Source organism: Anomaloglossus baeobatrachus, chromosome 3 (assembly GCF_048569485.1).
Source record: "Anomaloglossus baeobatrachus isolate aAnoBae1 chromosome 3, aAnoBae1.hap1, whole genome shotgun sequence".
In the NCBI taxonomy this organism is placed as follows: Eukaryota; Metazoa; Chordata; class Amphibia; order Anura; family Aromobatidae; genus Anomaloglossus; species Anomaloglossus baeobatrachus.
In genome coordinates, this window is record NC_134355.1 from 562,625,991 (window position 1) to 562,640,914 (window position 14,924).

The following is a 14,924-nucleotide window of genomic DNA, read 5'->3' on the forward strand; positions in this document are numbered from 1 at the left end:
GATTGGTGAGTGGGTGAGAGTAAGTGAGTGAGTCAGTCAGTGAGTGTGAGAGAAGCTGGGGCCACACAGGGCACTACTGTGATGCTCGCATGACACTCGGCTCACGCTGGCAGCACAGCAGGAGCCGAGTGTCATGCTAGTGTCCCTGCGTCCGCGGTCCGACCGTGCAAGCGGACCACAGCTGCGGGGGGCGGGCAGGCTCTCAGGAGGGGTGGGCTGGCACGGAGGAGGGGAAGGTGGGATTTATCTCCCTCTCTCCTCCGTAGCCGGCTATTGCGACTCTTGCTCTGCATGCATGGTACACCGGTGTACCGCGAGTGCAGTGCGATTTTTCTCTCGCCCCATTCACTTGAATGGGTGCAAGAGAAAAGAGTCTCGCATTACAGTTGCAGCATGCTGCGATTGTTTTCTTGGTCCGATTAGGGCTGAGAAAATAATCGCTCATGTGCGCTGACACACAGGCTAGAATTGGTCCGAGTGGAATGCGATGTTTTATCGCACTCCACTCGCACCGATTTTCTTAGGCCAGAGAATTACTTCTGGGCATGCTCAGAAGTAAAAACCGAATCCGGTACATGCTTCCGGCATTTGATGCATGCCACCGGATTCGGCGTGCATAGACTTTCATTATGTACCATGTTTTTTTATGAGACAAAAAACGTTGCATGAAACGTTCCATGCAGGCACCGCATTCATTAATTAAGCCGCATCCGGAAAAAGACGGATGCAACGCAAGGTCATCAGGCACAATCCGGCGACAATACAAATCAATGGGGATAAAATAGATGCGGTACCGGATCAGTTTTGACCGTTTTTTCCCGGATTGTGCCTGATGGGAAAAACCTGACGTGTGAAAGTAGCCTAAGCCATGTGAAGAAGTCCACTAGGGAGACTAGTAAAATATATAAAAAAAAGTTTTTAAAAATATGAAAAAGTAAAAAAAGCATAAAAGTTCAAATAACCCCATTGAAAATAAAAGTTAAAAAAATATACACTTATTTGGTATCACCGCATTCAGAACCGCTCGATCTATTAAAATATAAAATCAATGAATCTGATCGGTAGATGGCGTGGCGAGAAAAATATTCCAAACACCAAAATTACGTTTTTTGGTCTCCGCAAAATTGTTTTGAAATGCAATAACAGGCGATCACAGCATAGCATCTGTACGAAAATGGTATAATTAAAAACGTCAGGTCAAAACGCAAAAACTAAACCATCACTGAGCCCCAGATGCTGAAAAATGAGAACATTTGGAAAATTGTGATAAAAGGGCAATTCTTATTTCTTCATCGTTCCTTATGGGAGACCCAGACCAGGGGTGTATAACTTCTGCCTCCGGAGGACACACAAAGTACTACACTAAAAAGTGTAGCTCCTCCCTCCGAGCATATACACCCCCTAAATGACCAAATCTAGCCAGTTCAATGCTTTGTGTTCAGGAGGATCACACATGCATTTTCATCTGATTTTTGATTTTAAAGAGTTGGAAGAAAAGCGGGTCCAAGCTGGACCCCCGGCATGTCCCTTCTCACCCCACTGTGTCGGCGGTGCTGTTAAGGTTGATTTCAAGGCTGGAGCCTTTACATGCCGCGCTCCTTCACCATCCCTCGGGCTCTGGCTTGAAGTGGGAGCCAGCACGGTTCTCACTGCTTTGCAGGAGACCGGTCTCCATCCGCAGCCCTCTCAGGACCCTGCCGGACGGAGCACTCATCCCTCAGGGACCTGGCCCTGCGTCTCTCAAGCTAAGTATTGAGACGTTATTGTCAGGGGGTCCCTTGCATTTTTTATTGTTGGGGAGAGTGTGTGAGTTATTTTGGTGACATTTCCGGCCGGTTCTCTGGGTTTCCCCTGAGAACCGCGCCGAGGGTGCCTGCTCGCCGGCCGCACTGTAAAATTTAGTCCCCGGCTTCAGCTGCGGCCTACTTTCGGTTTCACTGCCCCTGCATGTCAGTCATGCAGAGGGACAGTGCGGCGCCGCCCACCGGCCGTTCAGCAGAGGGGAGGACACTCCTCTCTGAGGAGATGTTTCCCTCCCCTGTATATCCCCTTGGCCCTCCGGTTCCCGCTCTTGGACTAGGCCCCGCCCCCCCTCCTCACTCCGGCGCCATTTTCTCAGCGTTCTCACACTGATCGGCGCTGGCTGCTGCATCTCTGCAACCTGTCTGGGGGTCCGAGCTGTGGAATCCGGAGGGCATACAAATCGGTCTGGTAAGCCACAACCTCTGGTTGTGGACTTTATTATACACTCTCTGGGGGTCATTCTGAAGGAGTGTGTTCTTTACTGCAGAGCCTCCACCTCAGCAGCATGTCTCACACTAGGAGCAAGGCTGCAAGGCTGTACTCAATATGCACTGCATGTAAGCTCGTACTGCCTGAACCGAGCACATATCCTCATTGTGATGCCTGCTTTAACATGGTGGTGCCTCAGCCTGGAGTCTCCCCAGTGGTCCCTCAGGCTGCTCCGGCCCCGGTGGCTGAACCCCTGGCTTGGGTAGAATTGTTTACTAAGTCTATCTCCCAGTCCTTTGCGGACTCCATGGGAGAGCTGTCCCGTACTCTGCTGAGCATGCATCAGCCCCCTTCACAGGGTGCCTCTGCTGCTTCGGCTCGCTCCCCAGAGCTCACAGAGGATTCTTCATCTGCTCCCAGACCCCGTCCTCCTAAAAGGAAACGCAGGGACCCCTCTCTTTCCTCATCCCGCGGCTCCAATTCACGAGCCGATTCGCAGGACGAGGAGGATGTCTTTACTGGGGGCTCGGACGCTACCTCCATGTGCCCCATTGATCTGACTGAGGGGGATGCAGATGTTAGTGATTTGATTGCGTCCATTAATACTGTACTGGACCTCAATCCGCCAGTATCAGAGGAGCAACCCTCTCTGGCAGAAAAGCACCAGTTTACTTTGCCTAAGAGACCAAGGAGTGTGTTCTTTAACCACTCCAGTTTTCAGACCACTGTGTCCAAGCCCAGAGCCTGTCCTGACAAACGCTTTCCTAAGCGTGGTTCTGATGACCGTTTTCCTTTTCCACCAGAGGTGGTCAAGGAGTGGGCTCTCTCACCAAAGGTGGACCCTCCGGTGTCTAGACTCTCAGCCCGGACAGTTGTATCTGTGGCTGATGGCACCTCACTCAAGGATCCCACTGACCGCCAGGTTGACCTCCTGGCCAAGTCTGTCTATGAGGCGACAGGGGCCTCGTTCTCCCCATCTTTTGCTGCAGTGTGGGCTCTCAAAGCCATCTCTGCTTTTCTGGAGGAGATGCATACCCTCACTAGGGACTCTATGCCTGAATTGGTTGCTTTAACTTCCCAGGCTTCAGCCTTTTCAGCCTACGCCATGTCTGCCATGCTGGAGGCCTCTCACCGCACTGCGGTGGCTTCCGCCAATTCCCTCGCTATCCGCAGGATCTTGTGGCTTCGTGAGTGGAAGGCGGATGCTTCCTCAAAGAAGTACCTTGCTGGGCTCCCATTTGCTGGGTCCAGGCTGTTCGGTGAACAGCTGGATGAAATTATTAAGGAGGCTACTGGCGGGAAGAGTACTTCCTTGCCACAGACTAAAGCCAGGAAACCTGTCCAGGGCAGGAACCAGTCGAGGTTTCGTTCCTTTCGTTCCTCTAACTGGTCATCCTCTAAGCCCTCGGCCTCGTCCACTAACTCGGCCAAGGACCAGAAGCCCACCTGGCGCAAGAAGCCGCGTCCACAAGGGTCCGCAGGAGCTGCTGCCACCAAGGCAGCCTCCTCTTGACTATCTGGCCGAGCCAGCAACGTCCTTGGTCGGTGGCAGGCTCTCCCACTTTGGCGACGTGTGGTTTCAACACGTCTCCGACCAGTGGGTGCGGGATATCATCTCCCACGGCTACAGGATAGAGTTCTCTTCCAGCCCGCCAAACAGATTTTTTCTGTCAACTCCCCCCTGCTCCAAGGCCGCCGCCTTCTCTCAGGTCGTGGCATCCTTGCAGGCCAACGGAGTAATTGTGCCGGTTCCCGCCAGGTAACGGTTCAGAGGTTTCTATTCAAATCTCTTCCTAGTCCCCAAAAAGGACGGTTCCTTCCGGCCCATCCTGGATCTCAAGCTTCTCAACAAGCATGTTCAGGTGCGGCATTTTCGCATGGAGTCTCTGCGATCAGTCATTGCCTCAATGACCCAAGGAGATTTCCTGGCATCCATCGACATCAGAGATGCCTATCTGCATGTGCCAATTGCAGTTTCACACCAGCGTTGGCTACGTTTTGCAATCGGAGAGGAACATTTCCAATTTGTGGCTCTCCCCTTCGGGTTAGCCACGGCCCCTCAAGTATTCACCAAGGTCATGGCAGCAGTGGTTGCGGTCCTGCACCTCCAGGGGTTGGCAGTAATTCCTTACCTGGACGACCTTCTTGTCAAGGCTTCATCCAGCGCAGACTGTCAGCGGAGTGTCTCGCTCACTCTCGCCACTCTTGTTCAATTCGGGTGGCTTGTCAATCTGCCCAAGTCCACTCTGACCCCGACCCAAAAACTCACGTACCTAGTGATGCAATTCGAAACTCTGCCGGAACTTGTCAAGCTGCCCTTAGTCAAACAGCAGTCCCTCCATCTGGCGGTGCGCTCTCTGTTGAGGCCCCGCCGTCACATCCATCAGGCACCTTATGCAGGTGTTGGGTCAGATGGTAATGTCAATGGAAGCGGTTCCCTTTGCCCAGTTCCATCTGCGTCCTCTGCAGCGGGACATTCTCCGCTGTTGGGACAAGCGGATTTCTTCCTTGCACAGGTTGGTGGCTCTGTCGCCACAAGCCAGGAGCTCTCTTCAGTGGTGGCTTCGTCCTCTCTCTCTGTCTCAAGGACGCTCTTTTCTGACCCCGTCCTGGGTGATCCTCACCACGGATGCCAGTCTTTCCGGCTGGGGAGCAGTATTTCTCCACCACCGAGCACAGGGCATTTGGACTCCGTCCGAATCAGTCCTCTCGATCAATGTGCTGGAAATCAGAGCTGTGCTCCTAGCTCTCGTAGCCTTTCACCACCTGTTGGCGGGCAAGCACATTCGAGTCCAGTCAGACAACGCGACAGCAGTTGCCTACATCAATCACCAGGGCGGGACTCGCATCCGCCGGGCAATGTTGGAGGTTCAACGCATCCTGCAGTGGACGGAGGACTCAAAGTCCACCATATCCGCAGTCCATATCCCAGGCGTGGAAAACTGGGAGGCAGATTATCTCAGCCGTCAAACCGTGGACAGCGGCGAGTGGGCTCTGCATCAGGCTGTGTTCCGGTTGATCTGCCGCAAGTGGGGCACTCCGGAAGTGGATCTAATGGCATCCCGGCACAACAACAAGGTCCCGGTTTACGTGGCTCGCTCCCACGATCCTCAGGCCTTTGCAGAGGACGCGCTGGTTCAGGATTGTTCCCAGTTTCGTCTGGCTTACGTGTTTCCCCCTCTAGCTCTCTTGCCCAGAGTCCTGCGCAAGTTTAGAATGGAGGGCTGTCGGGTCATACTCATCGCCCCAGACTGGCCCAGGCGAGCTTGGTACCCAGATCTGCTCCGTCTGTCCGTAGAGGTGCCGTGGCGTCTCCCGGACCGCCCAGATCTTCTCTCTCAAGGTCCATTTTTCTGCCAGAATTCTGCGGCTCTCAGATTGACGGCGTGGCTCTTGAGTCCTGGATCCTGACGGCTTCCGGCATTCCTCCCGAAGTCGTCTCCACTATGACTCAGGCTTGGAAGTCTTCCTCGGCCAAAATTTACCACAGGACTTGGAGAATTTTCCTGTCCTGGTGTCGTTCTTCCGGCCATGCTCCTTGGCCTTTTTCCTTGCCAACCATCCTGTCCTTTCTACAGTCCGGTCTGCAGCTAGGACTATCCCTCAATTCTCTTAAGGGACAGGTCTCGGCTCTGTCAGTGTTCTTTCAGCGGCGTATCGCCCGACTGGCTCAGGTGCGCACCTTCATGCAGGGCGCATCTCACATCATTCCACCTTACCGGCGGCCCTTGGATCCCTGGGACCTTAATCTGGTCCTCACGGCCTTACAGAAACCCCCCTTTGAGCCTCTTAGGGAAGTTTCTTTGTTTCGACTTTCACAGAAAGTCGTCTTTCTGGTGGCCATAACTTCTCTCAGGAGAGTCTCTGATTTGGCCACGCTCTCTTCGGAGTCACCTTTTTTGGTTTTTCACCAAGACAAGGTAGTTCTCCGTCCGACTCCGGACTTTCTTCCTAAGGTGGTGTCTCCTTTCCACCTTAACCAGGACATTTCATTGCCTTCCCTTTGTCCGGCCCCTGTTCATCGCTTTGAGAAAGCGTTGCATACTTTAGATCTGGTGCGGGCGCTCCGGATCTATGTGTCATGCACCGCCGCTCTTAGGCGGTGCACCTCTCTTTTTGTGCTGACCACAGGTCAGCGCAAGGGTCTCTCTGCTTCTAAACCGACCCTAGCTCGTTGGATTAGGTCGGCCATTTCCGATGCCTACCAGTGTACTCAGGTGCCTCCCCCGCCGGGGATCAAGGCACACTCGACCAGAGCTGTCGGTGCCTCTTGGGCTTTCAGGCACCAGGCTACGGCTCAGCAGGTCTGTCAGGCTGCCACTTGGTCTAGTCTGTACACCTTTTCAAAGCACTACCAAGTGCATGCTCATGCGTCGGCAGATGCGAGCTTGGGCAGACGCATCCTTCAGGCGGCTGTCGCCCATTTGTGAAGTTAGGTTTTGCCTACTTCTCAGTTTTCTGTTTATTTCCCACCCATGGACTGCTTTGAGACGTCCCATGGTCTGGGTCTCCCATAAGGAACGATGAAGAAAAAGAGAATTTTGTTTACTTACCGTAAATTCTTTTTCTTAAAGTTCCGACATGGGAGACCCAGCACCCTCCCTGTTGCCTGTTGGCAGTTTTCTTGTTCCGTGTGTTTTCACCGGCTGTTGTTGTAGTCAGAGGTTCCGGTTGTTCCGGGTTTTGCTCTTTCTCTACTTGTGGGTGGCTGTCCTCCTTCAGCTTTTGCACTAAACTGGCTAGATTTGGTCATCCAGGGGGTGTATATGCTCGGAGGGAGGAGCTACACTTTTTAGTGTAGTACTTTGTGTGTCCTCCGGAGGCAGAAGCTATACACCCATGGTCTGGGTCTCCCATGTCGGAACTATAAGAAAAAGAATTTACGGTAAGTAAACAAAATTCTCTTTTTTGGACAAACTTCTTAATATTTTTGTCACCCCTTAGATAAAAGTATACATGTTTGGCATCAACAAACTGGTACTGACGTGATGCATCATACTGACACATCAGTTTTACCATATAGTGAACACTGTGAATAAAAGACCCCAAAAACAAGTGTGCAGTTGCACTTTTTTTTGCAATTTCACATTTGGAATTTTGTTACCGATTTCCAGTACACTATATGATAAAACTAATGGTTTCACTCAAAAGTACAACTCGTTCCGCAAAAAACATGCCCTCATATGGCAAGATTGACGGAAAATTAAAAAAGCTCTCGGAACTAGGGGAGGAAAAAATGAAAACTAAAAACGGAAAGTCACCTGGGAGTGAAGGGGAGTTTTTGTATTAGAAATTACCAACAAAAATCAAAATCATTCAGTAACAAAAATAAAACCTCAATAATAAATTCACAACATCACTCACATCTTGATAATATGCAAATATTATAGGATTAAAGTCACGTTTCGAAATGTCACCATCAAATAGCAGATAAAGAGCAGAACATTAAACGTTCAAACTTTATTTTGTGTCCTAATCATCCTATCACTTACTTGATACCCAAATGATTTTAAGTTATGTCCTCCCAACCTAAAAATATCTTAAACCTTATTAACTTTCTATCAGATCAATCCTCATCTAAATCAGCCAACCCCCTAGATTCTAGCCCAGATTTGTCTGTCCGTGTTGCCCAAATCTGATCAAATTTTGTTTTTTTGTATAACTTTTTTCCAGGTTTGTGAACCAATTAACAGTCTTAACATATTCCTTTCTCGTCAGAACTGATTTACAATATGTTTATGTTGCGTCATTGTGTTTCAATAAAGTGCGTGCCTTTTATTACAGTGTGGGAAGGAAGCAGTGTGTGGGACCTGCCTGCGGAGTCCGCATCTCAGGGAGCCTCCAGAGAGCAGCTGGAACAGCTGGAGAAGGCGAAAGCAGCCAAGGTTTTTGATTTAACTCAATTCTTTTGAATAGTTTGTGTAAATTAAGACGTGGCTTATATATTCTTTGCCGTAAGTTTAAAATTTGTAACACTGTTCAGATCTATAAGCAACATCTGAACACAGAAGGGGACGTCAAGATGACTTACACTGTAGATCAAACCTACATAATAAGGACTAGAATACCAATGTGTGTGGTAGAGACCCGGGAGAACTAGATAATACCTATAGATCAAAGAAAAGTCACAAAACTACCATGATAAATACAAAAAATAATTTTATTTATGAAGTAACCATAAATATACCATATTCTCAGCTCCGTATATAATGCTTCTATCTGTGAGGGGATGCGGAGCTGAGAATATGGTATAGCACTATTCATATGCATCTTACCAGCAGTGATCATTCCCAGCATTGTCATTAATGATCTTCATTATTTACTTGGTATTATGTATATGCACTTTATTGCTGGGCATGCTGCCCCCTTTGTAAAATATTGCCACTCTGGCTGCTATTCTGTATATGCACTTTATTGCTGGGCATGCTGCCCCCTTTGTACAATATTGCCACTCTGGCTGCTATTCTGTATATGCACTTTATTGCTGGGCATGCTGCCCCCTTTGTACAATATTGCCACTCTGGCTGCTATTCTGTATATGCACTTTATTGCTGGGCATGCTCCCCTTTTTGTGCAATATATCCTTTCTGGCTGCTATCCTGTATATGCACTTTATACCCACCCCTTATTAACCTTATTCTGTTTGGGTGTTACTCCCTTTTGTTTCTCCTCACCAGCACTATTTCTTATCTATAGGTTGTGGTGTACTATGTTTATGGTTACTTCATAAATAAAATTATTTTTTTGTATTCATTATGGTAGTTTTGTGACCCATCTTTGATCTATAGGTTTTGTACTGTTCAGATCTAGTATTTTTTTTTTAATCGACATACATAGGTATATAATAGCTGAACATTATTTTGATTTTAATCTGTTTTTTTTACAGTATTCCCTTGCATAGAAAAGTGTAGTAAGGTGTACTTTCATATTCAGGAAAAAAAAAATATGCCAATGAATTCCAGCCCACCGTAGAGCAAAAGTGTGGATAAGGAGACTATCCACAGACTATCCAGTGTGTTTTGCTGGGAGCTCGTCTAGCACATACCTTGAATATAATGTAAAAACTTAATGTTATAGGGAACCAACCAGCATGATTTTCTTATATGAAGTAAAGCCAGTGCTATACTGGTGCCTGGATGCTGAATGTAAGCATAGCTTTTGTTCAGAGATTGGAGGTTTTATTTCAGAAATGTGTAAGTAAAGTTCCAGCCATGCACTGCTATTTGAGAGGTGCAACAGGAAGATAAAGAGAATATGTGGGTCGGGTCTTGCTATCTATTCCAGCCCCTGTCTGCTGCCTGGCATTTGTCCCCCCGTCGCCGTCATAGACGTTAATTCCGGTGCAGGCAGATAGGGGCGAGAACAGATAGCAAGACCCGATACCCATATTTCCTTTCTGTTGCACCTGTCAATCAAATAGCAGGACATTGCTGGAACTTTACTTGCACATATTCTGAAATAAAACCTCCAATCTCAGAACAAAAAGGTATGTTTACATTCAGCATCCAGGCACCAGTATAGCACTGGCTTTACTTTATATATGAAAATCCTGCTGGTTGTTTCTCTTTAAAAGTCAAGATGGCAAAGTTGTGATGTCAATTATCTATTTAATTTCCCCGTATTTTTGTTTAGAGGATAGCAATATTTGACTTCAGAATGGATGCTGCTTTGTTAGATACTAGTGAATTTCGTAGCATTTAATTTAAAGGCAACCTGTCAGCAGGTTTTGTTGCTCCCCCATCTGAGCACAGCTTGATGTAAAGGCAGAAACTCTAATTCCAATGTCACTTGCTGCTTGCTGTAGTTTTGATGAAATCACTGTTTTATCTGTTGCATAACCATTATCTGAATGCTAAACTCCGTATAACCCCGCCCACACTACTGATTGGCAGCTTTCTGCTTATTCACAGTGTTCGCATAAGGCCTAAGAGACACGGCATGAAAATCAGAGCGAGTGGAACGCGATAAAACATCGCATTCCACTCGGACCAATATTACTCTGTGCCAGCAGCCATGAACGATTATTTTCTCAGCCCTAATAGCACCGAGAAAACAATCGCAGCATACTGTGGGTGCAATGTGATCCTTGTTTCTCTCACACCCATTTAAGTCTATGGGGCAAGAGAAAAATCGCACTGCACTCGCGGTACACCGGTGTACTGCGAGTGCAGAGCGAGAATGGCAATAGCCGGCAACGGAGGAGAGAGGGAGATAAATCTCGCCCCTCCACAGTGCCGGCCAACCCCTCCTCAGTGCCGGCCCACCCCTCCTCAGTGCCGGCCCATTGCATGATCGGACCTCAGTTGCAGTGACACTCGGCTCCCACTGTGCTGCCAGCGTGAACCGAGTGTCATGCGAAGGGATTGCAGTAGTTCCCGTGTGGCCCCAGCCTAAAGCTGCCAATCAGTGGGGTGTGGCTTATTCCCGACTCCTACATATGCTTCACTACATGGCAGCAGGTTTATTAGTCTTCTAATGATGATCTCCTGCTGATAAAACGTAGATATTATCAAAACTACTGCAAGCAGCCCAGTAAGTCACACATCACTGGAATCAGGATCTCTGTTTCTACATTATGCTGCTCTGATAGGTGGCAAAAACCTGGTGATAAATTCCCTTTAAATATTGGACGCTTTCAATATCTTTGGATATATTTTTTCGCTCCATCCATGGTGCACAAATCTTAGAACTTTTAATATGGTTGAAGCAAACAGGCACACATAGCCACCAGTGGTGATTGAGGATTGTTTCCTTTGTTTTCATACATTATGTACATTAACAGTAGAATAAAGTTGCTTCTTAATATTCTCTCTTAAGCTCTTGAACAATATCTGTGTTGTCTTTAAATGAAAAAATACAAATCAGCCGTTGGCATATAAATTTTCATTGTGGTCATAGAGTACAAAGGATGAAACCACTGCACTCGGGCAGCACGTGGCCTGAAATAATACAATATTCACTTCTCTCTATGCCTGGAGCTGAACTTTTAGTGAGGGGAAGCCTAGGTCATGGTGGACCATGTGCTGTCAGAAGGTGGATGCAAACATGTGATAGAAGATATTGCATTGTGCTCCGATCATGCCTTGTGAACAGTCAGGCTTTGTTTGGCTTTTCTAGGTTGACCACAGGTTTATGACCGATGGAAACCTCTAATGTCTCAATAGCCAGAGTTGTTAGATGGTTTTCAGTAGCGTTATAGAGGTAGTCTTTCTCCATACTGAACCGGGCCAGATTATAATGGCAGAAGTGTCCATTCCATCCTGTCGCATTTTTAGAAAACAATCCCGACCTGTACAGGTGCTCTTTAGATGGGTGTCCTATTGCTGTGGGTAAAATAAGGGTTCACCCGCTACATAGGGATAACTGCTGATCCTTATGGACACAGACGTTGGCTTGTATTCTGTACAGGGTGTCCACTTTTTAATGCAAAACTGTTTTGTAGATTGAGCAGGAAAGAAGAGAAGCAGAACTAAGGGCGAAGCAAGAAGAGGAAGAACAGCGCAGGCGCCTCGAAGAGGAGGAGCGGAAAAGAAAAGAAGAGCTAGAATTGGCACGGCGCAAGCAGGTATTATAATATGTAACGGTCAGAGATAACATAGAGGCATGTCAGGCATTGTTAGTGGCCGTGGCGTCTCCAGTCATCTTACCGTTTTTGGTTATATCTTGGCAATCTTTGAAGATATCCAAAGTAAAGTGGCACAGCTGTGAGCATTTAGTTCACGGAGGTGAAATCTCTGGGGCAAAGGCTGCTGAGGTTTGGGACTTTAAAGCCCTTTATACCGATCTGAGCACGGCATTATTTTATTGCCTTTAACTGTGAACATACATTCTTTGCCATTAAAATGTCACACCGCACATTTATACTTTCAGGAGGAAGCCCTGCGTCGACAGAGAGAGCAAGAGTTAGCACTCAGGAGGCAAATTGAGGAGGAAGAGCGAAAAATGGAAGAGGAACGAAGACTCTTGGAAGAAAGAAGGCGGCAGGAAGAGGAGAGGAGAAGACAAGAGGAGGAGAGGCGGAGACTGGAAGAAGAGCGAAAGAGGTTAGAGGAAGACAGGAGGAGAAAAGAGGACGAAAAGAAACGGGAAGAGGAGGAGAAAAGAAAAAGAGAAGAGCTTCAAAGGAAGCAGGTACAATCCGTAGCTGCTGTGTACTCCTGACCATACTCCCAAAATACTGCTGAAAGTATGCTATAGCGTCACACATGCTGAATGCTCACCTTTAGGCTATGTGCACATGTTGCAGATTTGGTTTCAGACATTTCTGCATCTCCTGGCAGGAAAAACGTGCATTTTCATGCATTTTTTATATTACTTTTTTACATTGTTTTTCAATGATGAAAATAGAGCCAAAAACACAAAGAATTGACATGCTGCAGATTTTTTCTGCAACCAAATCTGCAAGGAAACATTTCTGAACGTGCACACGACACTTCAGGATTCACATTGACTTCTCTAGCATAAAGGTGTCCTTGCAGCTTTATGAAAATCTGCAAGCAAAAACGTAACATGTGTACACAGTCTTAACATGATTTCACTTATGTTGCCTAAAAAGGTTGTTATTTTAATACTTGTAAATGAATTGATACCTGATTAGGATAATAGGTGGAGCTAGCTGCATGCTGCCTTATTACCTGAGCCCGATCTACTAGCAGTCCGCAGTAGACTATATTGTTTCCAATTCCGAGCTCTCCATCAGAAAATGAATGCTCTGATTGCTACGAGAAGTTATTAAAATATAAATCAGAACAACAACATGTAGCTTTATACAGAGGTTGTCCAGCGAAAGCAGCTCATCTCCATATGTGATAACTTGCTCATTGGCGGGCGTCGCACCACCATTCATGCTCTGGGATTACTAGAAAAAGTCTGCGCAGTGCTCGGCAGGGAATGAATGGAGCGCTGGTGGTCGCCCATTTGCACTTTACTGCATTCTAATGTGGATCAAGTTCCTGGCTTTGCTGGTCTGAGCAATCTGACCCACACCAATCAACAAATTCACCTATCTTGTCAATAGGAGCTAACTCGTTTTCAATAGACAACCTTTTTAAGCAATATGATGAGGCTTTAAAGTGTACCTCCAGCATACACTGGAGCGATGCAACCACTCAATTAGCAGTAAAGCTGTTCTGATACCCGTACAATGCCCTGTGAGTATTGTGCACGATTCCTACAGATCCATCCAGTATATAGTTGTGTCCCTCTTGATGTCAGATCAGCCCAGAGAATGTCCCTGGAGTTAAATATAAAGCAGCTATCCTTCATTATGTGTCTCTTCACATTATTGGGCCCTTTTTGTGCTCTGCAGATTTTCCTTGTACATTCATGCTCCTGATCTCTATGTAAAGAACAATTGCACAGCCCCTAGTCACTCCAATTTACGAGTTCATTTACAGATGGTTGGGAGTGACACCGTCTTTTATTTTGAGGAGGCCCCTATCCTTTTGGTCTTTGGATTGCCCAAGTTCCAGAGACCACAGCCCGTATCCCTTCATTTTAATCTCATTCAGCATAAATTGATATTTTAATTTACACCATTCATAGGAGGAGGCAGCAAGATGGGCTCGAGAAGAGGAGGAGGCTGCAAGGCGACTTATGGAAGAAACACGCTTGCGGCAAGAGGAAGAGGACCGCAAGAAGAAAGAAGAAGCGCAGAGGCAAAAAGAGCTTCAGCGGCAACGGCAGCAGCAACAGGAAGCTTTAAGGCGTCTGCAGCAACAGCAGCAGCAGCAACAACTTGCACAGATGAAGGTACTGGGGAACTTTTCTTCTTTCTCTACACAGACCCATGTTTCCATTTCTTCATACTGACCCCACCCTGGGGGGTTTGATACTGCAGTACTAGCATGAATAACAGTAAGGGGAGTCACTACAGGACAGTTTCAGAAATAAATCAGATACAAAGGGGTAAAGAAAAGCATTTACAGACACGGACAATATACCATATTTCTTTGTCGCTCCATTGGGAGACCCAGACAATTGGGTGTATAGCTTCTGCCTCCGGAGGCCACACAAAGTATTACACTTTAAAAGTGTAACCCCTCCCCTCTGCCTATACACCCTCCCGTGCATCACGGGCTCCTCAGTTTTATGCTTTGTGTGGAAGGAGGCACACATCCACTCATGCATTCTCAGATTAGTTATATCGGTTGGAAGAAAAGAGGACCCCCACGGGGTCCCCGGCATGTTCCCTTCTCACCCCACTAAAGTCGGCGGTGCTGTTAAGGTTGAGGTACCCATTGCGGGTACAAAGGCCGGAGCCTCATGCCGTTTTCCTTCACCATCCCTTAGTGGCTCTGGGAGAAGTGGGATCCTGACCGGTCATCCATTCACTGGGACCGGGCTCCCTCCGCAGCCCCTGTGGGAATCTGCTGGACAGGAGTCTATTCTTCCTCAGGGATCGGGCCCTGCATCTATAAGGTACTCTGTGTCCCCATGGGGACTGTGCATGGAGCGCCTTATTCCCGGACGCTGCAGCAGCTGCTGATTTCTGAAGACCGGCGGACTTCCGCGCCGCCCGAGCCTGCTTGTCGGCCGCGGTCTTAAATTTAGTCCCCGGCTTCATCGCGGCCTAGTAGCAAAAATCCCGCCCCCGGGCCTGCCTGTCAGGGGTAAGGGCAGGACGGCCGGCCTGACGTCGGCTGTGAGGGCCGGAGCATCCTGTATGTTTCCTCCCTCCTCACTGATCACTG

The 14,924-nt window shown here is 47.8% G+C and overlaps 1 protein-coding gene across 3 annotated transcripts in view; it reads left to right on the forward strand.

Moving 5' to 3' along the window:
* GIGYF2 (GRB10 interacting GYF protein 2) overlaps positions 1-14,924 on the forward strand; it is a 308,508-nt gene that overhangs the window by 199,513 nt on the left and 94,071 nt on the right. For all 3 annotated transcript variants that reach the window (XM_075340885.1, XM_075340887.1, XM_075340886.1), the window contains 4 exons: positions 8,017-8,117; positions 11,675-11,797; positions 12,103-12,363; positions 13,777-13,983. In XM_075340885.1, coding sequence (XP_075197000.1) covers positions 8,017-8,117; positions 11,675-11,797; positions 12,103-12,363; positions 13,777-13,983 — 692 coding nt within the window. The remainder of the gene's footprint in view (positions 1-8,016; positions 8,118-11,674; positions 11,798-12,102; positions 12,364-13,776; positions 13,984-14,924) is intronic.